The sequence below is a fragment of the Toxotes jaculatrix genome, chromosome 1 (genome assembly GCF_017976425.1).
Source record: "Toxotes jaculatrix isolate fToxJac2 chromosome 1, fToxJac2.pri, whole genome shotgun sequence".
NCBI classification, from domain to species: Eukaryota; Metazoa; Chordata; class Actinopteri; family Toxotidae; genus Toxotes; species Toxotes jaculatrix.
In genome coordinates this window covers 17516880-17543567 of record NC_054394.1, presented here as the reverse complement: position 1 = coordinate 17543567, position 26688 = coordinate 17516880, and the positions used below count along the sequence as shown (strand labels likewise).

At 41.5% G+C, this 26688-nt stretch overlaps 1 protein-coding gene across 2 annotated transcripts; it reads right to left on the bottom strand.

Annotated features, from left to right (window-relative positions):
- Positions 1–440: 440 nt before the first annotated feature.
- rnf111 (ring finger protein 111) lies at positions 441–26394 on the bottom strand. 2 transcript variants are annotated; one of them, XM_041034929.1, is made up of 16 exons: positions 26277–26394; positions 25875–25938; positions 22442–23328; positions 17509–17641; positions 10032–10186; positions 8560–8754; positions 7919–8310; positions 7032–7284; positions 5492–5855; positions 5284–5409; positions 4992–5109; positions 4143–4223; positions 3320–3415; positions 2945–3031; positions 2390–2493; positions 441–1060 (listed from the first exon to the last, which is right to left on the bottom strand). In XM_041034929.1, the coding sequence occupies exons 3-16, from the start codon at positions 23316–23318 to the stop codon at positions 943–945; spliced, it is 3099 nt and encodes a 1032-aa protein (XP_040890863.1). In that variant the 5' UTR covers positions 23319–23328; positions 25875–25938; positions 26277–26394; the 3' UTR covers positions 441–942. The 2 variants fall into 2 exon arrangements, with proteins under 2 accessions (XP_040890863.1, XP_040890870.1); XM_041034936.1 differs by lacking the exon at positions 2945–3031.
- Positions 26395–26688: the final 294 nt, after the last annotated feature.

The window sequence follows — 26688 nt, the reverse complement described above, 5'->3', positions numbered from 1 at the left end:
AGCTTCATGCGGAAATTTCTTACACACACGTGTAGACCTGAGATCACCATACAGAAACCTAGCTAACCGTCACAGGCCTGTCTGCGGGGGGAGAGGAACCCCCGACAAAATGAAGAAAAGATTCACAGCAGATCCCAACAATCGTTCAGTTTAGAAAGAACAGTCAAGAGAGGGATGTGACATTCTTTTTCTTGTTCTCTAAAATACATCAGATGGTGGTGATAACGGTGTTTTAGTCAAATGAAGGTGCTGAAGGGAGGTGTAATCGTAGCAAAGCATGTGCATATTCTGGGAGTGAGGTGAACATTGGAGTTTATTTCCACTCTAGAAATACTGGGTGTGCACTAATACAGCAGCTGATCTGTTAACATATTTCCCTAGTTAGGAATGTCTTGATTTACTTAAAAAACATCTTTCACTAACAATCCACATCTTCTAAACATAAACTAATCAATACAATGATTGGTAAAATGAATCCTGCAATGTTTTTTTTTTTAAACTGGAGGTTGACATTCTATTCTAGTAAAGCAAGGCATTAGGTTTACAGAAATGCATCTTTACTAGAGCAGCTATCCTCACCTGCAAGTTGTTAGGCTGTGTTAAGCCCACGTTATATGTGCAAAGAAATGCATTGCAAGGAAACATGCAGAGAAACAAAAAAAATGACACTTGAGGAAACAATCAAAAGCTACATAAAAGCTTTATAAATACAATAAAATCTTAAACCCTTAATGGAGAATTCTAGCTGTTGTAGTAATATGTGATAGCTGGCACTCTAGGCTCAATGCTTTTTTGTCAGATGTTTTTTTTTTTTATTATTTTCTCGTAGTGGAGCTGCACAGGTAATTCATGCCATCTTTGGTTGACTGCAGTACTGAAGAGAAAATTAATATGATCTCAAAATAAATTTTCAACAAAAGGGTCAAAAAAAAAAAAACAGCATCAACTCTCAGCAGACAACTGCGCCTCAATGTCCACTCTGCAGATGGGGCACTTCTTATTGGTGAGGAGCCACTGATCCACACACAGCTGATGGAAGAGGTGCATACATGGTAGGCGCCTGAAGGGAAAACACAAAGGCGAAAGACAGAAAAGGAGTGGTAAAAAAAAAAAAAAAGAATTTTGACAACACTTCTGCGTTTAAACACAGTCCTGTTTTTCTTTAGTTTTTTTTTTTTAATCAATCTAGACATATGTTGTGCCTCACTTTAGATTTAGCAGGACATTGTGTGGTCCCGGTCCTTCTCCTTGTCTACTTTCTGCTCTCTTAGTGGTCTTTATGTGTTTGTCATAATAACATATTTACTGATCATCCCTGTTATTTATGTGGTAAGTCTGGTGATATTCTATATTTTTCTTATTGTGATCAAATCCAAGGAAAAGACCAAACTCAACAATGGATTCATCCTATTAACACGGTGTCTGTGTAGCCAGAGCCTGATGGAGCGTATTCCTCTGAGCCTCAGAGCTCCACACATCAGTGAGCCACATCATTACACCATATGACCTGTTACTACATTATCATGAAGATGGGCACTGCAGTTCATTTTGATTAATTCCACATTCACCATCGTGCCGCACACTAGTGAACCAAATCCATGACTTATAATAGTACCCAACAAAACTCTGTTTGCTCGTTTTTGAGCAACATTTGTTGCAAACCACAGTGTTGGGTTGTTTTAGGAAATAACTCAGCCTTAAATAAAATCTTTTTGTGGTCATCTTTAGTAGGAACAAATGGGCTTGGGGCTGAGTGCCACAGAGAGGATAGGGTAAATAGAAAGCGAGTCTAAGAGACAGACTAACACCAACTAGACACATTGTTGGTGGAATATGTTGACAGGGAAATATGGCATATCACCTCCTGCCTTATCCTTTAAAAATAAACAAGAGCAATCAGGGAAACACTGATGCTTTAAACTGTGTGAAGTGTGAAGAACATCTGATTGGATTAGAAATGTGTAAAACCTCAGTTTCTGCTCACAATTTATAACAAAGAATAATAATGAAATTTACCAACAAATTATCAATTTAGCACCAACCTCAGTTTGTAAATAAAAAAAAATAAAGAAAAAAAAGTGACACTCTTCACCTCTTTTACACCAACAGGGGGCAGAAAATCCTCTTTAAAAAACCTGAGTGAGTGCCAAAAAGCAATTCCTTGAGGCCGGTAATTTTAAGGCACTCTGGGGTTTTCTGCTGATTACTATACCTTTGGGTTTTTACAAAAGATATCTCGAGAGGCTGTGGCAAACTGGAACAGCTACACCTGCCATCCCACATGTTTGTGTTAAAAGACTCACCGACACGCCCTCCTGAAAGCATAACTGAACACACTCAAAACTGCCAGCAACAAACGGAGAAAACACCCAGGAGGGGATCCATTTACCTGACGTCCTCCCCCTCCTCCAGTATCGACAGACAGATGGTGCATTTTTCGTCTGTGTCTTCGTCTGCCCCCTCGTCTTCGTCTTGCTTACCATGCAGCTTTCTCTGTTTGTGAGAAAGGTTTGGACACGTGACTTTTGATACGCAGCATCGATCGGTAAAGCAACCTCAACAGATTCATAACATATGGTTGATAATCATAGTAATCCACTCTCTGTTAAAAACATTTAACTGCTCAACTAAAACACTGTGGTAACATTACAAATACACATATTACATTTGTATAAAAAATTTTAAATTGTCTACGAAGAGGTAACTATATTTAGATCAAAACATTTCAACAAAAAGCATCAAATTCCTTTGGGGACAGAGAGAATGGTCATTTTGTCCTGAAAACAGAAAAAAAATTCTATCTGCTGTCTCTGTACTACACAAATCAAAGTTATTCAAATCAAAGTTATTAGCCGAATTCCCTGGCCCCCAAGACTAATACTAACATCTACTGTACATGTGAGCAGAGACATGTTCCCAAATTGATTTGTTCATTATTTCTCACCGATTCTGGGGTTGCGTGCATATTTTTCCCAATAGATGCCCAAGCTTCAGGGGTTAACTGTTGGTCAATGTCTCTCTCCAACACCTTCTGTATTGGGTGGCAGGGTGTTAGATTGCTTATTTAGATACATTTGGAAACCTCTAAGGAAACTTTTCCCCATCAATGTCTTCACAGCTGCAATCTCTGGTAAAAGACACTACAGTATTTTCTAAATGTTGGCAAAACATCAGACGTTTGAAATGAGCACAAAAGACCACTGCGCACTCTGTCCCAGAATACACTGTAACAGTCATGCACAACTACATACAGTATCTGTAAAATCCATTGAACACAATGTACAGTACATAGCTACAACACACTCTCACAGGTCCTCACCTTTTTGTACTTGTGTGGGTAAGTGCACCTCTCTATGGTTCCCTGAGAGGCTCCTCGGTTCACAGTCCCCAGTCTTTCCTCTAAATGCAGCAGGTCCTGATGGATGTAGTATAAATACATTGCTATGAGACTGACAGACACATGCACAAAATCTCCCACCAATGTAATGGTTAAACCTTGTGACTAAAAGAGTTTGCCAGTTAGCCTTGTTTTTAAAAACATCAATGATCACATTAACACAAGCCTGTTCTGAGCACACGCTCAGCCAAAAACTGTTGCATGCGGGTGTTGATGTACTGGAAAACCAATGTAATGGCAAAATTTGTAAATTACTGTCATTCCAACACAGGCGAGCAACATTAAATTACCCTCACTTGCCAGATGCTTTCATTTTTCACATACACACATATTGGAAGCAATTTGAGGTTAAATGTCTTGCTCAAATACTCTTGGACATGTGGACCACTGCTCAGGGATTAAATCACCATCACCGACCTGCTCCGCAAACTGAGCCATGGCTGCCCATGACAGGTTATATGACAAGTTAAACTGCAAGTGTGACTTAGGGGCTGAAATCTCAACTAAAGGCTAGTAAGTTAAGATCCTTAAGTTAAGATTTTGGTTTTTTGTTTGAGATCTTGCTTCCTCCTTTCTTGTTCCTTGACAGCTGTGTTTATCCAGTTTATATTCTGAATTCAATAAACCTAACACTGGATGGTGACGCAGTGATAATGTTACTAACTTATTTGCCTAACTTGTCCTCGGGCTCATAAAACACATTTAGCAACAGTAGTATTTAAAACAAACACAAAACAATCCCCACCTCATAGGTTCTTCCAAAGCCAGTCATTCTAGATGAGATGTACCGAATGTGCGGGTAGGTCACTTCAGATATGCCAGTGTGCTGCGATGTAGAAAGCAAAACACGCACAACATATTTCGTTTAGCCCCGGGAAAACGTTTTGTTACTTGTCACTTAACCCTTCTGAAACACAAGACTACAATACATGTTTACTACACATTTTTGGGGGCAAGCTTCTGTTGAGTGTTGAAATTAAGTCTTCTCATACCACCAGCACCGATGTAATGAGAAGAACTTAATTTCAGGGGCTTCTAAAAGTGTTCACATGGCACATATGTAATGATGAAGGTCACAGACGTATACAAAAACTAATGAAGTCTGCCAAGACTGTTCAAAATTCACTTGCATATCCTTTGGTTCCACTTCTCTACCCCCTAATTCTGCGCATGATTGCTGCAATCGACTGTGGATGCACTCAAAACATCTGAGAAACTTTCAACAGTACCCTGACTTTATGTGCACTTGCACTGATGCTAAAGAGAAGAACTGATTGCAGAAGACAACTAATGTTTGGCTGTTTGAGGGTGACCATGGGGGGGGGAACAAAACATAATAACATCACAAAACTGTCGACTATATTTGCGTAGGATCTGACTCAAGGCTTCTGGATTTGTTGAGTGTGCATTTGAAATGCCTGATGAGCCACTATTAATTGCTAATGCATTATTCATGCGGTTCACCAAACCATCCTTGAAATAACTGATGTTATAAATAAGGAGCCAACACCATTAATCTCAGCCAGACTTCATATAAAAGTGATTCTTTCTCATTTATGCTAATGTATGCGTGTGTGCTGAGGGTTTCTCTCACCATGAAGGGAATGGGGAAGTGGTGCAGTCTGGGGGGAGGGTGGTAGTGGGGCAAGTGGGAGTGCAGGTGCCCTGGAGGGTACGGTGCCACAGTCACTCCAGTGTCGATGCCAAGCTCCCTGTTGACAGACGCATAAATAGCCATTAGTCATCTCTAATAGACGTGAACATAAAACCAAGGAACCGCAGAATCACATTCAACATTTGTAACATTTGATAAACTGAGATTAAGTTTGGGTTGAATTAGGACTTAAACCAACCATCTGCCAAACCTGATTGCTTCTGATACTGACCATGCTGTTCTCTGCTCAGGCTGGCGAGGGTGGGAAGACATAGTTTGTGGCACATGGATGTGGTGTCCATGGCCGTAGTTGGGGTGCATTCTGTGTGGGTGTGGAGGCGGACGCTCATGTGCTCGTCTGCAAGGAAAAGAAAATACAAGTTTGACAAGGAGGTGGTTCATGGCTGGAGTTTATCTTTTACAGAAATATGACTACTCACGTAGGGTGCTGCATCATCCTGCGCCTCTGGACCTCCATCCTCTGCAGCATCTCGTGTTGATGCAGCCGCTGTACAGAGGCTCCCAGTGCCGGCATATGGTGCTGCAAGGTCTGGTGGTCCGCAGGCAGGTGCTGCGCCAGTGGGGCACTTGAACTAGAAAGGTGGTGGGTAGAAAGAGGAGGGGGAGGGGCAGGGGGCACGGCGTGGCCTGAAGGGTGGGATGGCAGCGGCGGATGAAAGGTGACAGTGTGGGGAATGACATAATCGCCTTGTGGAGCGGGCTGAGGTGTAAGCTGGGGGTTCCCATGGGAGTGAGGACAGGTGGAGGAGGGCTGATGATGCAGTGAGCGTGCTAGAGAACCATCTGGGGATAGGGGAGAGAGAGAAAGAAAAAAAAAGTAAAACATCTTGAAACACTGAAGGATAAGGCTGGCAATATTCTCTGTTTTTGTTTTTGTGAACAAATCCCAGGGAAAGTCCAAATCCAACAATGTTTGTAACATTCAGCCCTGAGCCCATTCATTCTTACATTTTTTTAAAAACGGCTCATGAATATATACTTTCACTTTTTAAAAAGGCACTAGAGAGTATTTATGGCACTGACTCAAAATAAACTACAGTGTCTAAGCTCATTGTAATCAACATGCAGGTCTTACATGGCTTGCTGATGGGTTTTTAATAAGTTCTGGACTCTCAGCTCCCTGTTTTTGTCTAAGGTTGAGTGCTCTATTTTTTCTTCTACAATACTTTATGGACAACAGCGGAGCTCTTTGACATACAGGACTGAGCTATATCAGACTTCAGCTACAAAGGAAATACTTGTTGATAGGTTCAATTAGTTTCCACTCTCGATAAGTTTGTGACATATATTACCAATAAACTAAATACAGAGTGTCACCTGACTTATCCTTTAAAGAAAAGACAAAAGTTTAGTAATTTCTGATCTTTTGCATCAGTCAAAATGTGGGTGAAAGGGTTCTTCATTTATACTTTACACCAGCAGACAAACATCTTGGCTCATCAAGTTACAAATGATGCATTTGCAGTGGTATTTTTGTTGTTGTTCGCACAAACCTTAAAATGAATAAAGAACAAAAAAGATCTGCGTTGACTACTGTGAGTCACCCTTTTAATAAATATTCACTTTTAATTTTTTTGGTGCAAACTTCCCTGCAAGAGAGAGGTGAGAATAGGCAGCAGGAACTAGCTCTCTTACTATATCCCCACGAGAAAGCCTTGTCACACCGCTTCACCCTCCATACTGAGCTATTCCGAGTTGAATGAGCAATTAACTACTTGTGCCTGGTACAGTTCCCACAGCACTTGGCACATTAACCATCAGCTTCTGTTAATTACTATTTGCATTAGGTTTTAGGAGTGCAGCTGTCTGCCAATTTTCATAAGTGCTGTGGCACTGCAAATGAGTGAATTTTCCAAATGTGGCAGCAAACGCTTGGCGTTATGATTTGAAAAATTCAGAGAAATTAAAACCAGTGGTGGATGTCTGGTTTCCCGCACTGCACGAAGGTGGTGTACTTACAGGAGGGGTGGATGTAATGTCTACAGGGCTGGGGTTGCGTTTGTGGCTGGGGCTGGGCGACCATGGAGGAGCTGAACGAGTCCACCACAGCTGGCTGGCTGGGCCCAGGGGTGGCTTGGGAGACATAAGCAGGAGGCCGTGAGGTGGAGCCTGGGCAGCAAGGGTCAAAGGCTGAGGTGCTGCCATGGAAACTAGTCCCGCTATTTCCACCACTCCGAACACTGCTGTTGCTCAGGTCCACTGGCAGAGTTTGCTGTGGGAGGAAGACGGAGATGTTATAGAAAAAAGAGGGACAAATTTCTCCTGTGGAATGAGTTCAAATAAACTCACACACATATTCATATCATACACCATGTACAATGAAATCTACTTTTCACTGTTGCATTTTTCTTTCAGGGTGAAAGGCACCTCTGTTTATGCGGTTTCCCTAGCTACATGCTGTTTAAAGACAGACAACTCATCTTGAGTCAGTAGAGACAACTGTTGGACCACGATCACTAACTGAGGGGGAGGAGGGTGGGATGATGCAAAATTAAGCTCTGACAAAGCAAAAAACTTCAATACTTAAAGCACATTCATACAGTATTACACTTAAGGTGATACATATTGAATACATTTAATCAATTACTCATCAAAGGTCCAATAAATTGTGCTTCCAAATACTTGCCACCAAACCTTATAAATAACAATCCCTGTCACCATAACAAAGTCAGTTATTTAGAAGTGGTACCTTTTCTCGTTAATAAAAACTATTAAATGCAGACATCTCATTAATTTGGTCACAGATATCAGGTTTATGTAGAAGTGTTGCATGCTTGTATAGCCACATTAACAATAATCTATTGTATAACTACAGTATGTTGGTGTTGAATACAGCATAGGCATACCTGGTCATGGTAGTGGGCTGTGTTGCTGCTGCTACTACTACTGTTGCTGCTGCTGCTGACTCCAGCGCAGGGTGCGGGCAGAGCGCTGGGCCGCTCCACAGGGCAGCTAGACTCTTGAAAGGGCAGGGACCCCGGGGGCTGCGGTGCTGGGTGATGGACATGGTGTAGGAAGTGATGAGCATTGCTGTGGCTGTGACCGTGGCTGTGCTGCGAGCTGCTGGTCTGCTGAGAGGATGACGCCTGCAAGCAGCTTGAATGGGAGTGGCTCAGGGACAGGTGACCAGGAGAGGGACCTCCACATGGGGAGTGCTGCTGACAGCAGGATGGGAGTCTGGGCATGGTCGTGCCAGTGTTTTCTCCTGCTGTTCCAGACAAACCTGGTCTGCTGTCATCTGATGAGAGTAAGGTACAGCATTAGGAAAAATATAGGACAAGACAGCATGTTGGCTTTTTAAATAGTGGAAAAGGAAGAGAAATACAGGTGGTGTGAAATATGACTAAACAGCACAGGCCATGTTACAGTTTAACGTATAAACATTTTAAATAATATGAGCAGCCGAAGGGAGCTTGGACCCTAGCTGCCTCCAAGTAAATGAAATGGTCTACAGCAGCTGGTTCCAACATGCCATGTCCTGTCTTACCCTCTGTGGCTGTGCGAGAAGAGCCACTTGGCCTCTGTGTGTGCATACTTTCAGGTATTGAGCCTGGGCAGCTAGTGGAAGGGCCTGGGGCATCATTGAGCTCTGAGGTAGAGGCATGATGGGAAGATGATGACGACGACGACCTGACTGTTTGAGGGTGAATGCTGCTAGAGGTTGTTGGCACAACTGAGAGATCTGTGGAGAACAAAAAAAAATCAGGTGGTAACTTAGAAAGAGGAGGAGGAGGAGGAGGAGGAGGAGGAGGAGGAGGAAAGGATTAATGACAAATGTGCTCTGAGGGAGAGATAGAGGTATCACTTCACCAGAGTCTATGCATTAAAAAGAAGAGAAATAAAAGAGCACACAACACACAACTCGTTAGGTTTCATTTCTTGAGTTACTGAAAGAAATGAGAAGTACTGATCAAAAATTGTTTCATTTGTAAATATTTCCTAACAGAATCAAAAGTCAATACAATCAACGTGGCCTGGGCTCAGACTGTTTGTGTTTTGTTTTCCAGATGATCAATGACATGTACTGATTTTACGCTAGTATTTGTCAAACAAATTTACAATAATACTAAAAACATAATATGGCAACATGTAGATGCACCAGTTGTTACTTGTAGATTAAATGAATGATTTTCACAATTCATATGACCACCTAAAATCCATCCTGACACTTTGTCTGAAAAAGAATTATCCTCATGTGGACTGTAGCATGTGCATACTTGTCTGCAGTGGCTTAGCAGCCGAGGAGAAGCGCAGGCCTTATTAGCATTCCAGTGTGTAAACTCCATCTGCTTTTCATATTCACAATTTAATTTCCCCTCTTTCTCCTGAGAAATGCAAATACTCTAATACTCAGTGCTCTACAGTTTTGCTATCCATCATGGGTGTGGGCTGATAAAAAGACTGACATTGGATTTCAGTCACACAAATGACTAAGGTCACAAACAAGCCTGCTTTTATAGAAAATAAAGTACTTGTGTGCTGGGAAAAGAAATGCAAATGCAAATAAATCTGGCACTGTTTGAAGTTAATGGGGGTTAATGTTAATGGTTAGTGTATAACAATCCACTTTTTATTCTCATAACTGAGTGGCTAATTGATGTCCATTACCATCATAACAAGCCCTTTTTAGTTTACTAGTTGATTTAATAAACTCCTAGATACCAAGATCTGAAGTATTCTTTTTGATAACAAACATCATTCGCACATTTGTGAAACTAAAATTTATGATTGCTCTGACTCCGTCAGCTCTTCACATAGTAACTGAATACAACACATTATTCTTTTAGTAAACAGTTAGGATTAATGTCATTTTAAATTCTTGCTCAACAACATAAAGTTCTTATCTTACATTTAACAAAAAAACAAAAACAAAAACCTGCTCTTCAGCTTTGCGCGTAATTAAAGTCAGACATGGTTGAAATGTGCTAGGATGGACGACTTCTCAAGGCTCATTCTTACCATCTTCATCAACAGTGAGGTCCACCACCTCCCCAGCATTCTGACGCAGTGGTTGGATGACAGTGGAGAGTCTGTGACGTCCACGTGGCTCCTGAAGGCGATTCTGGGAGCAACTATTAGCCCAAATCCTGCCAATACCCCCCACTGAGCGTGACCTGTGGACATACACACATAAAAAAAAAAAACTATTAAACCAAACTGTAGTGCAGGACCACCAGGAACATACTCACAGTTCAGTGAAGCATTTGCTCCACCAGAGCCAGACTCTCAAGCTCATTTCCAGAACAGCGGATTTGACAAAAGCCGGTTGGTGCAAAAGTATGAAATGAAGCAACAATGGACAATTATAGCAGCAGTATTTAGTTCTGGTTTTACAACCTAGTGAGCATAGCAGTTTTTACTGCAGTCTGTACAACCAATTTTGAAATTTGGTCATCTGACATTTACCTTTTGTGATGAAAAAAAAAAATAGGCACACACTCGAAACAAACTGAGAACTGAACTTTATTTATGGCAGACACTTTGACCTGTCATAGCAGGAAAAGCACCAGTGTGACTAGTAGTCACATTAACATTAACAGTGTTAGCAGTCACACAATGTCTCAGCAACAGATCTGTCTCTGTTGCTGATTACCTACACAACTCTTGTTGAGTGCATACAACCACATTTGTTACAATACAACAAGCATAAGCCAATGAATTTATTTTAAGACAGCCCTTGTATTTTACATGAGGACATTCAGACAATTTTGAACTGGAAATATTATCCTAGCTCAAAAGGAACGCCAGCCAAGACCTGTGTGCTCTCTGACAGCGATTTAGGAGGGTTAGTTTAACAAAACATATATACCTGAAACTGAAATGGAATCCCAAGCTTGGCTTACCTCTCCTTAATTGTGTATGTACACGCATATGAAGGTGCTTTTTGTTATCTTTTGTATCACAACTGATCATTTAGCAAAACAGTGATTGTGATCTGTGGCTCTGTCATATGCTCCCTGCCATCATGGAGCTCTGCATCCATGACCACCCCACCACGTCCATCTAAAGCTAACTATTCCTTCCACATGCTCTCCTTTCTCCTACTTGTTTCTTGGATGCTCTGTACCTTTCTTCCTCTGCCTTCTGCCCTTCTTCTTTTCTTCCATTTAATTTTCTCTCTCAGAGGCTCCTGTTGCTCTAACCCTTGCTCTCTGAGACTGGAGTGAGAGGCCAGGGAATAGCTGCATTTCCCCCCACTGTGCCGTAAAGCCAGGTGATCAGAGGGAGGAGGGATAGGCCCGAGGGACAAGAGATAAGAGACTGTATGGGAGTGCCGTAAAGCTGGATACCATGGAGTTCTCTAGCTAGGGGATATCACAGCTGCTCCCTGGGAGATTTTTAAAAATACACAGGAGCAGAGGGAAAAAGGCTGTGTATGTGCCAACAGCACAGCCTTGTTAACCACAGTTTCTGATGTGTCATACTACATTATAGATCAGCTCAGTGATTCTTATTGATTAAATCACAGACACATTAAAAAAATGAAGTGATTCAATAAATCCTTACTCAGTTGATGCAGTTTTTTCTCATCGTGTTTACATGGATTTCCCACAGACCAAGTCAGACTGGTGAAGGGGATTAGAAACATTAAGCTAATGTAATGTGTTTGTCTTTATGTTATACTTTATTACATTAGCTCTCAACTGGTCTTTTAAAGATTAAAGTAAAAAGATTTTACTTAAAGTGTAAATGCATAAATAATAGGTTGTAACATTATGGACTTGTTAAATTATTGATCTATTGCTCATTATGCAGAATGCTCAATTAAGAGTGTGGCTTTGATCACATTCCTCAGATGGGTTTTAACTCAGGAAATGCTTTCTCAGTGCTGTTTGTGATAGGGGCATTCCCACTTGCTCATGCTGTCTGAATCCAGTTCAATTTCCTGTGAGACATACTGCACAACAATGAAAATGGAACAAAGGAGGAAGCTTATTAACTTTCTTAATTCACAAATAGCAAAAAGCTAACTCGGTTATTGTATATATGCATGCACACACTTGTGACTACCCACAAAACACACAGCAGTGAGGGTGGTATGCAAAGGGGAATGCATGGTGGTTGTGTTGACGTCTAATTGGCCAGGCTCCTCAGCTCTGGGTTGATCCCAGGGAGCAGGACTATCCACAAGGGATGAGTTCCTAATTAAGCAGACCTGGGATTATTTTGTAAATATCTGTTTACCACCATGACCCCCTGGGTGTGTGTGGGGGGGTAGCCAGGAGGAAAACAGTACATTGTAAACATGAACACTATGGGAATGGGTGGCTTGGCAAAGCTGAGATTGTGCCAATCCAGCGTGATGTGAGCCACCTGCCCCCGGGATCAGAGCAGGGCTGAGCACTGTGGTAATCCAGAGAAAACTGCTGGGACTGATGCTACTGACAGCCAAGGCTGGGAGTCTGGGAGTTAAGGGGGAGGAGATCATAGAAGGTAGGAACAGCACTCTGTAAGAGTGGTAAACAATTTGAGGCACCAAGCTTTACGTGGACAAAAGTATCAAGTTTGTCTCAACAATTAAAGACAGTATGGTGTCACTTTCTAACTCTCAGCACTGAGTAGAAAACTTAAACTGAGTAGAAAATATCTGCTCACACTGAGCACTGATCTGACACTTATCCCTTTATCTAATATAAAGAAAATTCAGAGTGCCATGCAAGCCCTTCACATTGACATAGCTGTATGTTTTGTTTGCTTGGGATCAAACAAAAGAAACATACACTGATGATCCGAAACATTATGACCAGCCCTGCCGAATATGCCACTGGTCCTGTCTCCACAAGACCTCTGAAGGTGCCCTGTGTTATCTGGCGCCAAGACATTAGCAGCAGATCCTTTAAGTCCTATAAGTTGCAAGGTAGAGCCGCTGCGGATCAGACTTGTACCAGCACATCCCCTAACACCCTGCTGCTGGTTTGTGGTCTGTCCCTCCTCAGACTATTGTTGGTCGGTACTCACCGCTGCTGACCAGGAGCACCCAAAGAGCCTTGCTATTTTGGAGAAGCTCTGACCCAGTTGGCTGATGATTTGACCCTTGTGGAACTGACTCTTGTAGAAGTCACTCTGGTCTTTAAACCTGTCCATTCCTCCTGCATCCAACACTATGACTGGTTAACATCTAACATATGCCGGAAGCTGACATGTACCATAATTATGAGATCATCAGTTTTATTACTTTTATCTGCAAGTGGTCATAATGTTCTGGCTCAATATCATGCCACCTAGATTTTTGTCATTTCACCATTTTAAAATAGTCTTACAAACTCTACTTAGGGACATATCTGAACAGTCCAGAATTGGCTGAACCTTCTGTTATGCAACAGAAATATTCAGAAAATACTCTAATATTCAAAGTTTATAAATCATATATGAAGGTAGAGGTTTCAACAATGATAATGATGCAAAGAAAATGTGAGAGGTTAAATTGGGTAAGTAGATTTTGAACATTTGTTTAATCTCCAACTTGAATAGAATAGGTTTGTATTTCAGGTTGATGGGATGTGTTTGAGGGTCAGTCATGCAATGCTCGTGACTTTCATTCCTGTTTGTTTTTAGCTGTCTCAAACACAGGTACAACTTTACCATTTTATACATGATAGGATCTACATTGGATTCCTGATGGGTATGTGTTCACATTCACAAAGTTCTGTCACCCTACTACTATGCATGTCCTGAGCTGAGCTGCAAAATCAGGGCAGAGACTGATCAAGGTCTTTTATATTGATCCATATCAGCTACATAATCCTTGTTTATTGTAACTCAGTGCACTCTGGGTAAAGCAGCTGCCAAACACGCCCCACAGTGCACTGTTAAAACACTGGAATGTTCCCCTAATGCACTGCTTTTCAAGTGAGTGAACTGAGAAGTGGCATGCACAAATAAATAACAGCCAGCCGTTCAAATTAAAGATATCCATACTGACAGCATGTCACTGAGCAATGTGAGAGGAGCAGGTTTGGGTGAAAAATGAGGGTTCTGCCCTGATTCCAGTAATATTTTGCACCATGTCCCTGAAATGCTGCTATTGGTTGAAAACTGTATTTGAACTGTATTCAAACTCATTCCCAGAAGAGAGGCTGTCCAGTATCAACAGATATTATAATAAATACTATTAGATGCTATACAAAATACCATGGGAACCATTACAAGAAAAGCTTTATATATTGTATCTTTATATATGTTTATGTGACTGTTAAAGGGATTTTTGTTTGATCAAAGTTGGCCTATGTGAGAATGTGAGTGCACTGGGAGGCTGGTTAATACAGGAGAATGTAAATAACACATTGACATGGTGTTTGAGCACAGTCTAAATTAAGTGAATGGCATCAGAGGCAACTGACCAACCAACTAACCAGAAAAGAAAAAACAACCAATTAAGACATCCTTAGACTCTCCCCAAAAAACAGCCATGGCCATAACATAGTAAGCATGTGTGTTTGTGTGTGTGTGTGTGTGTGCACATGCATTGTGCCCATATTGACATAAACTACACAGTACTACATACATGTCAGCACACATTCACAAATTGGACCACTGGCAGTGTAAACAAAGATTTCATTGCTCATTCTGGTGGCCTTTGATTCTCCGCCCTCCTACCCCACTGCTGCCCATCCCCCATTCAGTGGGGCTCATCTCTACATTCTCTTACGAGCCAGGACATCTTTGGAAGTCAGGAAAACAGGCAGATTAGACAAGCTATGGCATTCCAAGCTTGGGGTAATCACTTCTGGGAACTATTTTCTCAGATAATACTGATACATTAATATAAAGTGGACAAAGGGGGAAAGATACTGTTAGAGAAGAGCTGCAAAAAGGAAGACAGAAAGAGGTTAACACAGAGGCAGAGGTTTGTGAAGTGAACTGTATAGTCACCAACATGAGGAATTAGGAGAGTATTGAGACAGGAAGTCATATCATGAGAATGAGGAAATAAGATTCTCAATGAGGTGAGGAAAATGGAGAGAGCCGCGGTAAATGGTAATGGGAGATATCATTTGTGAATGTATTGCTCTCACACTGTAAATATTTAGCAGTTCCTCTGAGAAACAGAGCACTATTCTCCAACTCATAGATTATCCACTCATTAATCCTCTATATGTTTCTTAAAACTAAGGCAGAAAACCCTTATTGAGTTCCCTGTTTAACCAAACCCGTTTAACAAGATTCATACCAGTACAAGATGATACGGTTTTGTGTATACTGTTGGTGTAGAATGGATATTAACTGTCACACGTCACATTGCACAAACTACAGCTTAACTTCTAAATATCTGTATTAAAAAAAAAAGCCTGTCCACATTTAAGCACAATGTAGTACTGTATAGGGCCTTTCACACTGGACAAAATACCCATTAAACCCCCCTAAAATCTGGATGGACACCTGGTTGGACATTTTTCTGATTTTATGACACGCATCAAAATTCCAAACGTTGGTGAGTTGATAGCTAGGAACACTTTTTTACATTTACGGGAATAACACGTAACAACACGTAACAACACTTTTTTACATTTACGGGAGTAACACGTAACAGCACTTTTGTTGTTCATAGGCAGCGCTGCAAGATGCAACACTGGCAAGACAGCGAAGTGAGAGGAAGTAAGTAACCAACATTACATAGTCACTGGCCTCCATGCTGCTGTCTGTTCTGTTTGCTAACCCTGTTTGTCACTACCACTCAAAGCATACACCTGTGAGACAGCTAACTATGAACAATTAATCAGACAACCAGTAAGTTTTATGTGTGATGATTCTACAAAGAGCTAAATAACAAGAGCACAGTGCAGGTCCTTCAGAGTGATGTGGTTTCACTACTATAAACAACTAGGCATGCAGCTCTACTATGCCTGCGTTCTCTGGGCAATGTAAGCAGAGCCAGGGAATCCATGAGCAAAGCAAATTCACTGGAGCAACCCACCACACCACGCTGCAACCTGTGCTCTTTCATCTAAAGAACCATACATATCCTTAAACACTACCAATCAGCAACCTGAATTTACTCCTTTTCCTACTTGTGTCGTAATGGCTGCACCTACATGCACAGGAGAGTACTGAGACAGGACATCATATCACAAATCCAAAAAAAGAGTATCACTTTGGCCATTGATATATATAGGTCAGATATAGGAATGATCAGAATAGCAGGAGCAGCTTATTAAAGAGGAGAGCTGTTCATACGGAAAACAGGTGAAAGGAGACATAACAAACAACTGTCAGCTCTTGACAGGCTGCCTTCACAGTGTAAAAATAAATTAAAGGGGCCATGTGAATCTTGCGACCTCTCTTGCAGCATCTTCCACTTCTCCATTGTTTGTTCCAAACACTCATCGGTTTGCCTGAATATTGCTTCATACACTGCTTCCGCTTGTTGCTTGCTTATGGCTGCAATCAAAAGTGTGACAGGCTCACAAGCACGCTAAAGCCATACCACCAACTCTCGCCCCTGCATTCCACAAACAGTACGCAAGTCAGTCCCGTACACTGGCGCTCAGTTATAGGATGAGTGATATGTGTAGCATGTCCTCACTGCTACAGAGAGAACATGCTGTTGACTAACATCCAAGTTCACATTTGGCACCCCACCAAATGTAGACATTAGTTGTAAAACATTTCAACTTGCTCTTTTATAAAAGCAAGAAGACATTAGACTACCCCAGTAAACAACACATAAATAGCATAACCAATATGGCTCTGCAGAATAGGGAAAGGGGGTTCTTCTTGCTCTAAAGAAAGGGGAACAACACCACATGACCAGTCATGCAAAAGATACTGATGAGAAGCTTGTCCACAGCCCCAGGCTCCAACAGACCTGGTTACTCACAGCTGAAAAATGTTCTGAACAATTCTGACACACAATCACATTTCTGATTTTTGATCTGGCTGAAGTTTCATTTATAGCTCTGCAAATTAACTCCTCTGACATCAGTCCACTGTACAGCTTTAGTCCTACTGGAACCCAAAGTGACTAAAACCCATAGAAAATGACAAAACCATTAGAAATGTGAGTTGCCCTTTGCTCAGACTCAACCATTACAAACAAGATTTTTGTTATAAGAGGGGAGTTTTACGTCTCATTCGCTTGTAGTACTTGTGGTGTGCTTCAAGGTTTTGTAAGACATGCTCTTTTTAGTTCACCTGACTCTCTCAACGATACAAAGAACATGGATAACGGTCCCTGAAAGTAAAATTCTATGCCCCTAAGGCTTTTGATACACAGGGAGAAAAAAAGAACAAAAAAAATTCTATACAATATGTCTGAGCTACAGTCCAACATCACATTACATCATGTGCAAAATAGATATATGTTATAATATACAGGTAACGACAAATTCATATGAGATTCTATTTGATTCCACACAGCACAGATCCATACTTCCCAGGGTTAGTCATACCACTGAGCACATAATTAGCAGCTTGCTGAAAAAGGCAAGGCGTTTACCTGAAACCATCTCCGACTGTGACGATCTCCACCTCACTGTCAGTGGAGGTGACGTTGATCTCCTCGCTTGCAGGGACAGCAGGGGCTGGAGCTGGGGTTGACTCGATCACCACCACATCCTCATCTAGAGCACCTGGATACATCAGGGGAAGTTAGTGTCGTCCTGACATACACCACTCAATCTCACAAAGGCAAAAAGCAGAATAAAATTAACAGAAAAATGCATACTTGAAATGAAAAATGTAGGTCAGCAGTGTTCAACTCTGTTTGCACTGAGATTGGCTTTCTTCCTTCACCTTTCACAAATTTGCCCTGTGATTGGTTAACTAGAAAACAGATCTCCACCTGCCCTTTGTCCGCGAGAACCTCCTCAGATGTGGTCACCAAGAGCAAATGGTCAGAATGAGAGATCAGAAAGAAGGAAGTAGAGCATAAGTAAAAACTTATACTGTCATACAAATGTAGATCCTGAGGACTGCAGCATTCACAGACTAATACCGTTTTTCCACATGGTTTAAAACACTGATTTCAATATTACGAATTACACAACAATATCCCATAATTATGACAACATCAACACCTTCAAGTTTTATATATACAGTACTGTACAAACGCTTTAGGCACTTTAGATGCTTATATTTGATGTGATCAGTCCCAAAATCATGCCGCAGTACGATAACGAGCCCAAACATACAGCCAGAGTCATAAAGAACTATATTCAGCAACAAGAAGAACAACAAGTCCTGCAACAGATGGTCTGGCCCCCACATAGCTCAACATCAACATGTCCATCTGGGACAGACAGAAGACACAGAGACAACATAAATCCACAAGAACTGTGGCAATTTCTCCAACAAACTACCTGCCAAGTACCTTGAAAAACTATGTACTAGTGTATCTTGGAGGATTGGTCCTGTTTTAAAGGCTAATCACACCAAATATTGATTGTACTTTCTTTTTTTTAACCTAGTTTTAACATATTTTTAAAACTTTTTTCTGTTTACTGGATTTTGTATGAAGTTACATGGTTACAAACTATTCACAGCGTTATTTCTGAAAGCATCCTGACTTGAAACTTCTGAACAGTACTGTTTATTTCCCTATTAAGTTGAACACATGTACCTAGTGAAGATCCCTGTCAATACTTCATCTCTAGGGATCCTGCGTGTGTATAAATGCGATCCACATCATAAACAAGGAAGCTAGTTCACCCCGGGCACAGCTCAAACAAGTTAGTCATGGCAAACTAATTCGAGACAAATGCATCATTCTCCTCAGAGTCTTAACAGAGATTGTGTCTGTGCCACAGGAGGGCAATGAGGACAATGTGTCCCAAAATATAACAGAATGCACGGTTTAATCTACAGGTATATTCTATTTAAGCCCAGGCATAAACCTATCATCTTAGTCCCACCAGTGATGAACACAATACGGTATATAATCACAAACAATTTACATTTATTTGTGCTTACACTCTCATGCCTGTTTCTAATTATTGTCCCAACTTCTCAGTTTAAGTGAGAGTTGCTGACTCATGCATCTGGTATATGAGTCAAAAGTTACGCTCTTAAGCCTTCTATGTAAATCTCATGCCAAATCTTCACTGAAGACAACAAGTGTTAACTATATCACTGTGAACCTATATTATAAAAATATATGTGAAACTATAAGAACTGGCATATTTAGATGATTTTGTTTACTGCTAACAACATGATGACTGTGAGCAAAACCATACCACATTCTGACAATATTTGGTAAGGTTTGACTTCATCCAAAATTCAGCAGATAATCTAGTGCACTGCAGTCTCTGAAATCTAGTTAAGATGTTGTAAAATACTTGATACAATGCATTTAAAGTAACTTCTATATTACTGATATGACTTACTAAAAACATTTACTACAATTTTTTTGCTTTAGTAGTGGGGACTGTTTTAATGTGCATCACTCAGTGACATGTCATGCTAGTAAAGTCCATAAAACCCCACTGTGATTTCTACTCCAATGTCTCCTGAGAACTGCTGCTTAGCACCCCTCTGCAAGTCTCCCTGCCTGGTACTCCAGTGAAGCGTTCATGTGGTTACACAAACGACAATACCTTTCAAGCCGGTAGAGAATTGTAACCGATATTTGCAGTGTTTGGTTAGGTAAGCAAACATCCACCACTACTATTCCTAAAATGACAATACAACATAAACTGGAACAGATATATTAAAAGTCACATGTACAAGTCCAGCTTAGGCAGCAACTTGAAGTTGGTATGTTCAGTTAGTATACTGACATGTAATATAGTTTTGAGAGTGATCAAATTTATAGAATTTATTGTATTTAAAACAACATTTCAGGAGCGACGTGTATTCAAAGATCTTCTGTTGAGTTTTGGTTAGAGGTATGATAAACCTGCTTCCTACTCCAGAGTTGGTGAGGGTAGGTTTCATCACTTGCCTCCTTGCCTTTCCCTGCTGTAAACACATACCTTGTTTTCCCTGCGAGACCTGCTGTTTCCATGCAAAGTCTGCTGCTCAACAGTGTCTGAGTTTTCTCCCACCTGCCTCCCACCATAGAGGCACAACAACTAACTTTCCATTCTCCCCGAGGGCCACAGCAGCAGAAATATTGCTGAAGCTAAATGGCTACATGAGGAAAACAATGAACCGTGGTAAAGGTGGGGCTTTTCACAGGATATTCTGACTCATGTTGCAAAAGCTTAAACATTTCAAATCAGAAAGTAGAAGGTGATATGCACACTGAGCTGTGCTTCTTCGCTGACAATGAGAGCACGAAGTGATGGTTTAGATTTAGGGGCTGCATAAACCTGCTGTTCCAACAGGTACAGAGGGCAGCGCTTTCCATTACAGCCTGCCAGGTGTGGGGCCCTGAAAAGCACAGGGGAGTAGCTACTGCTTTATCAGGGGTGCAGAAGCCATTGCAAAAACATTCAGATAATATTCTTGGGAATGTTGCAACATTTATCATGTTTATGGAAAGCTAAAATGCAGTTTTATTTTCACATAGACTTGGGACACAGAGCAGCTAAAGGCTGCATAGGCCAGTGCTTCCCACAGAATTGGATTCTATTTGTGATGATTGCTGACCGACAACTGAACGATGTATACAGCTCCATCTCTGTGTTTGCTGTAAATCTCACCAGTTGCTTCTGCCCTAGCTTACTGTCCCACAGCAGCATGTTGGCTGCTGTCCTCCTCCTCTCCTACATCTCTCTCTTCATTAGCTACAGCTATCCCTTCCTGACCCTCTGTTGCTGCTTTGGCTGCCACAGCAGCACTGGCTGAAGCCTGGAAACGTTCCAAACAAATTAATTGGATAGCTAATCACACTGGTCGGACTGTTCAACTTTACCCACATGTGCTTCTAAGTACTCCGTTTTGCTAATACTTCTGGTCCACACCATCTTTGCACATCCTCAGAACGAGCCCTTTAAAGTCTTTGAAAATATTTTTCAAAATTCATCTGGACTGAGGGAGCAAACATTCAGCATCAGAATTAACATGAAAGCTATCCACTTGCACAAGCAGTCAATATTAACTATCAGCTATGTCAGTCGTCTCCTCTGCGGGGAAAAGCCAACGACAATCCTTCCTCCCGCACATGATCATGTTTTGATTCAGTGTGCACGGAGAGGAGGGGCTATTCACAGACGAGTCAGTTGTCAATGTGTTTGTGAGAGAGAGAAAGAGAGAAAGAGAAAGAGAAGGAGAGAGGGGGGGAGGAGGGGCTGAGCACATTAATGGGCTGCACACAGCTCTGCAATGAAATAAGATTTTACCCATTTGAAATAGAAAAAAAATAGGATATCAATATGTGGCAGTCAATGTTGATACTGTGGACCACCACAAATAAATCAGTGCATGGGGAACACTGCCCTATGTTTGTTGAGGCAGAAGCCTTGGGAAATCTCATTCAATTCATATTCTGATTCTTGGTGTCATGATTTGATTGAACTGAAGCCAGTTCTCAATTCAAAACGATTCGAGATTTAATAAAAGGAAAGTTGGGCACTTCAATTCAGTTTTTACTCCAGTGCACTGTGTACCAAGCCACTGACATTGAAAGTCCTAAACATGTAAACACACAAGGGCTGATTCTGATTGCACAGCCTGGCCTCTGTAGTGCTATCGTGATCATACTGTGATGACACAGTATATTACGTAAGCCTTCCCTGTTGGTTTACAGTGCTCCTAACCATATGATATAGCCTACTTAAACATACCACATGCTGTAAAACAACATATGTTAGATACAACACAGAGATTACAAAGCAACACAAAAGCCCTGTTCAGACCTGGCATTAACATGCATCTTGGGTGATCTGATCACAAGTGGACAGCTTGTGGACAGTACAGGTGTGAATACACCCAAGAGGCACTGAGGACACATCTGTGCTCCAATCACTCAGGCCACATTTGGAGGTGCTCTGGGCCACATATGGCCACATTCTTTGAGGAGTGTGAATGCAAATGTGTCCTGGGCCGCACTAAAGGACCGCTTCAGCTGACATTCTCTATTTAAGCTGATGTACATAGTCATTTGTAAACAAGTACAAGTCTTACAAACCACGTAAGCTGGATTTCTGAACAGCCCACAGAGATATATTATGAGTGTGTCAAACACCTTGGACGATTTGGTTTGACTGGTACGCACCAAGGAATAAACCCAGTCTTGTACTGTTTTGAGTATTGCTGGCTCCCCCCGTTAAAAACAACAATACATTCTGTCTTTGCAAATGGAATTGATGTACGCGTTTATTTACATTTGAGATGTATTTGGAGATGCATTTTAATGTGAGATGTGAACTGACATACTAAGATCATACATCAGATGCCAGATAAATGCCAGTTCTGAACAGTGTGAAAGATTCAACTGTACTAAGTTCTTCTTTTTCAAGAAGAAAGTAACAGGCAGGGTTTGTAATTACCTGTGGCTACAGCAGCACTGTTGGGCTGGCTACTGGTGCTGCTGACATCTACATACAGCTCATCTTCTGCTTCAGTCGAAGAGGGGGAGGACGAGTCACTACTCAGCTCCTCGCTAGAACTACTGGTGCTATGGAGAAGAGCATACTTCCTCTGTGCAATCACTTCACGTTTCTTCCTCTGAAGTAATAGTCGCTCTTTTTGCTTCTGAGTCCGCTGACCCCCTCCAGGAGTTGTTTTCACAAAGCGTTTCCTATGCAGAGGCCGTCGGCTGTTCAGGCACGGCCGCTTCAGCAGCACTGGCTCAGCCTCAGACCGCACCCATTTATGAGAACGATTCCCCCGAGTTCGACCCAGAACAGGGCGCAGACCGTGTCCAGTGGCTCCTCCTGTTGTCAGGGCAGGAGCCTTGTGTTGGCCCCCTGTTGCTCCAGCTTCCCCTTCATCCTCTGAGCTGAGAGTGTCTGAGTCCCCAAATCGCAGGCTAGAGGAAGGGGAGGAAGCACAGTCACTAAAAGAGGACTCATGATTATGTTCATCCTCACTGGGGTGCTGTAAAAGTTCTACCCTTGGACGCTGAGGGGCCAGTGAACTCTCACTGATGTGGCCCTCCTTCAGTGAGCAGTCTGAAGGCCCTGCCTGTTGGCCTTTTCTTTTTCTGCGAGCAGGGAGGCTCCGTTCTGAGTCTCTGTGTGTTCCTGTGTCCCTCAGGGGCCGATGCCTGGACTCACAAAGGGTTTCAAAATCACTGCCTGCCTTTCCAATCACCTCCATGTTGTTAGGGAAGTTCTTGGCTGCCTCCATTGGCTCTGGGTTAACCAGTGGCTCCTTCAGATGCTCCTGTCTGCTGGGGGCCTCAGATGGCACCTCACTCTTCATGGTGGCAGGTCTATTCTCACAAGGGACAAAGGACAAACAGATCATTATGCCAGTGATAGGATGAAGGCCTTTCAAAGGTTCTGAAACATCATGACCAATTTCAAAAAAAAAAATCTAAAAATGAGCCCGATCAATGGTCGAAAAATATTCTGCTGTAATTAATAAATCAACTGTTAAGTAAATAAATAAAAAGCAAGTCACCAATGGTCCAATCAAATATCAATTGCTGACGAGCTCACTTGACCAGCTTTTTTTTTGTTTTATTTTAAAAACTAGTGTAATTGATAACAAGGAAGGACAACATATTCAAATGACTAAAAATAACAATACCACATGCCACAAAAGAATTTGATAAATACAGAAAAACAGCTCCAAAACCTTGGTAAGAAATATACACATAATGTATGAGCAGGCATAAATCAGTTAATAGATGTTTACAATAAAACATGTTAATAGAAAATGTTCCATCTATTTTTACATTTTTGTCCAGATCCACATTGTTTTATTTTTTCCATGATGCCGATAATGTGACAATTGTAGTTCTCATTATGCTGCCTGCACTGAATTGTCAACATCAATTCTTCAGATCTTCTTTTGACTAAAAATGTATTTCTAGTATTTTACTGACCGACCAACAGCACACAGACCTAAAAAAAAAAAAGCATTAATATGCCCGTAACAATACTGAATTAAACACTGGGCAATATGTTCATTCACTAACAGTCATTTTGTTTGTTAGTACAAATCAACACAGCGTGACCTAAGGGTGCTGATTAAAGACAGAAAATAAATACCCACAGGCTGAGTCAAAAGTAAAGGCTGAGTCAATACTGATCTGTTTTATTGTTGAAACACATGAATCATACTCTGTAAAAATGGGAATATCCACCATGAAAACTGATTCTCGTGTTTATGTCATGACACTGGGACAGTTCTGTATATGTCTGTGTGCACCAAGAAGTGACTCCCAGGAGGAAGAGACTCTTTAAGCATGTTGCAGTGGGAGAATTTTCACAGCGGTGCGAGGTCTCTCCCAGAGCAACAACAAATTCCAGCATAGCCAAAAGTTAGGCTGCTTCGTAATTATTTTCAGAAGGTATATTCATGATAACCCTCTCTGCCAGCCAACAGTGGTGTTAGAAGTGACAAAGGTTACAACACTGGGGAACTGGAGTTTCCAAATTGGAAATTGACAAGTAAATTGATTTAGTATATTACTGATTGTTGCATTTAAAAAAAACGGTGCTATTTTGATGTATTTATTCCTAGTTATATCAGTAACCTGATGTAAACCTGCTGGCTTTCTTACAATATATCATATATCCAACAACAACTCATACTGTGATATCATGGTTATCATGGGCAAGATATTGAATTGAAACAAGAGAATGAAGTGAAATAGGAGTGGATTGTTTTCAGCAGGTGGTGCACCTGGATTCCAGTGGACAGTGAACCAAAGATCTCTAACAGATTGGGTTTTATATAGCTAATACTAATTCATCAAAAGATGCTTAAAAATATGGACCCCAATACTGATCCAGCAGATCGGTTTGGACATCCCAAATGTGTATTTTAGGCAACAAACACACAGTGTTTGTGCAGTTGCAAGGAGTACTTATGATAAAAAAAAATTCCAAAGCAGGAACATTAAATTTGATCACTCCTAGTTGGAGTTATGAAAATTTTTGTGGACATCTCTATTGCAGCCAGCACTGTGCCATTAATCACAACGTTCTAGTTTTCACTTGACCTGAAGCTGTAACTTTTGTGTAATAGGGCTGATGAGGTTGATATAACCAAGGGGCGCCTTTCTCAATAATTTAGTGAAACTGTGAATTTAGTGAGCCTGATAATAATAGCACAAGCCAAAATGCCCTTTGTGTTTTTCTATACAACTCACTGATGAGTGAGAGTCCTTCAGATGCCACAGAGAAAGCTGCGCAATGACATGCATGAAGTCAGGGGCCTCAGAGGACAGCCCTGAAGAAAAAATCCCTACACATCAAGGCTGTATGATACAGATTTCTCATAAAGAAGATCGAATAACGATCAGGGAGAGATAATGTGGATAGGACCAACTGAACCAGTCGGAACAACTTGTAGAAGAAAATATATGGTGTAACAGAAATGGTAACAGTGAACCAATTCAAGATGTACGACTGAACCAGGATTGCTGAGCTGCTGCTAACGAAGCCCACTGTGCTTTCTGCCTGTGAAACGTCAACCGACCACTGTGATTAGGCAAGCAAAAACAGAGCTACATAGATTTATTTATCGTGACAGCATCAAGCCTGAAACTGAGGCTAAGCATAGTTTCTACAACGCTTAACAATTACAATAAGCTTAGCTGCTGTCTCTCTGTATCCCACAAACGCTGCTGATGTGACTAAGGCCGGATAAACTCATGTTAACGGAGAAGCAGTAAAATATGAACATTCCCTGTTAGTAAGTTATATTACAATTATTTCGATAACGAATCAAGAGAAACAGAAGTGGACGGCTAGCCAACTAGCCTGACACATATACCAGACAGAAGACAACAAAGACAACACGTACCTGGGTCTAAGTCCTTTTTTTCAAATTGTGTCACCGTCCTTTTTCAAACATGTGAGGATAAATCCTGTGGGAAATAATGACAAGCGTTGGAAACGGGTAGCAATTCTAATGTTAATCCTAACTCCAACTAGACAGGCCTATAAAGAAATTGCAGTCCGAGGACATTAGTGGCTGGGAGTCAGAAACTGACAACACAGTCCCGAGCTGAGACGGGAGGCGAAATCGACGGCAAAGGGCCCTGGGTAGCTACGAGCTAAGCTAACGTAAAGGCTAGCTCTACTTCACTCATCAAATACCCGATTATACTCAGCCATTTTGACGCGTACAGGAATCCTATCGAACCTTAAAAAACACCACGACTTCTCTACTACGTTTGTATTTGAAAAGACAGGAATGCCTCACTATCAGCCCTCGACGAAGTTCCCATTCCTGCCTTCCGAGGAATCCACTGTTGTTTACCCAGCAGGTCGTCTGTTCGCTGGCTACGGCTCACGGCTACAGCGCCGCCGTTGGAGAAAAATGAGCCGTTGCCATGTTCGCCACATGGGGGCGCCACTTCGCTGCCACCCACCAGCTACTTCACGACACTTTGCGACAGCTTGGCTTAATCAATTTCAAAGCATACGGTGTTGGGGGAGAAATACTCTTTATTCTATTCTCGGCCCGTTTCTAGAGATCAGAACACGCGCTGTGTAATTATAGGTTTGTGTTCCTATGTACTGATGAGGATGTGAGTTGATGCATCATTGTTTTGCATGTATCATCTCCCTGATTCCTCTATTCCAAATACTAGCGCGACCACTAGTGGATGTAG

Excerpts from the sequence above, each read along its gene's own strand:
- rnf111 (XM_041034929.1), bottom strand. The coding sequence starts at position 23,318 with ATGAAGAGTGAGGTGCCATCTGAGGCCCCCAGCAGACAGGAGCATCTG. Across the intron at positions 8,311-8,559 it reads TTCTCGCACAGCCACAGAGG|ATGACAGCAGACCAGGTTTG; the intron begins GTAAGACAGGAC and ends TACTCTCATCAG. Across the intron at positions 3,032-3,319 it reads ACCCACACAAGTACAAAAAG|AAGGTGTTGGAGAGAGACAT; the intron begins GTGAGGACCTGT and ends CACCCAATACAG.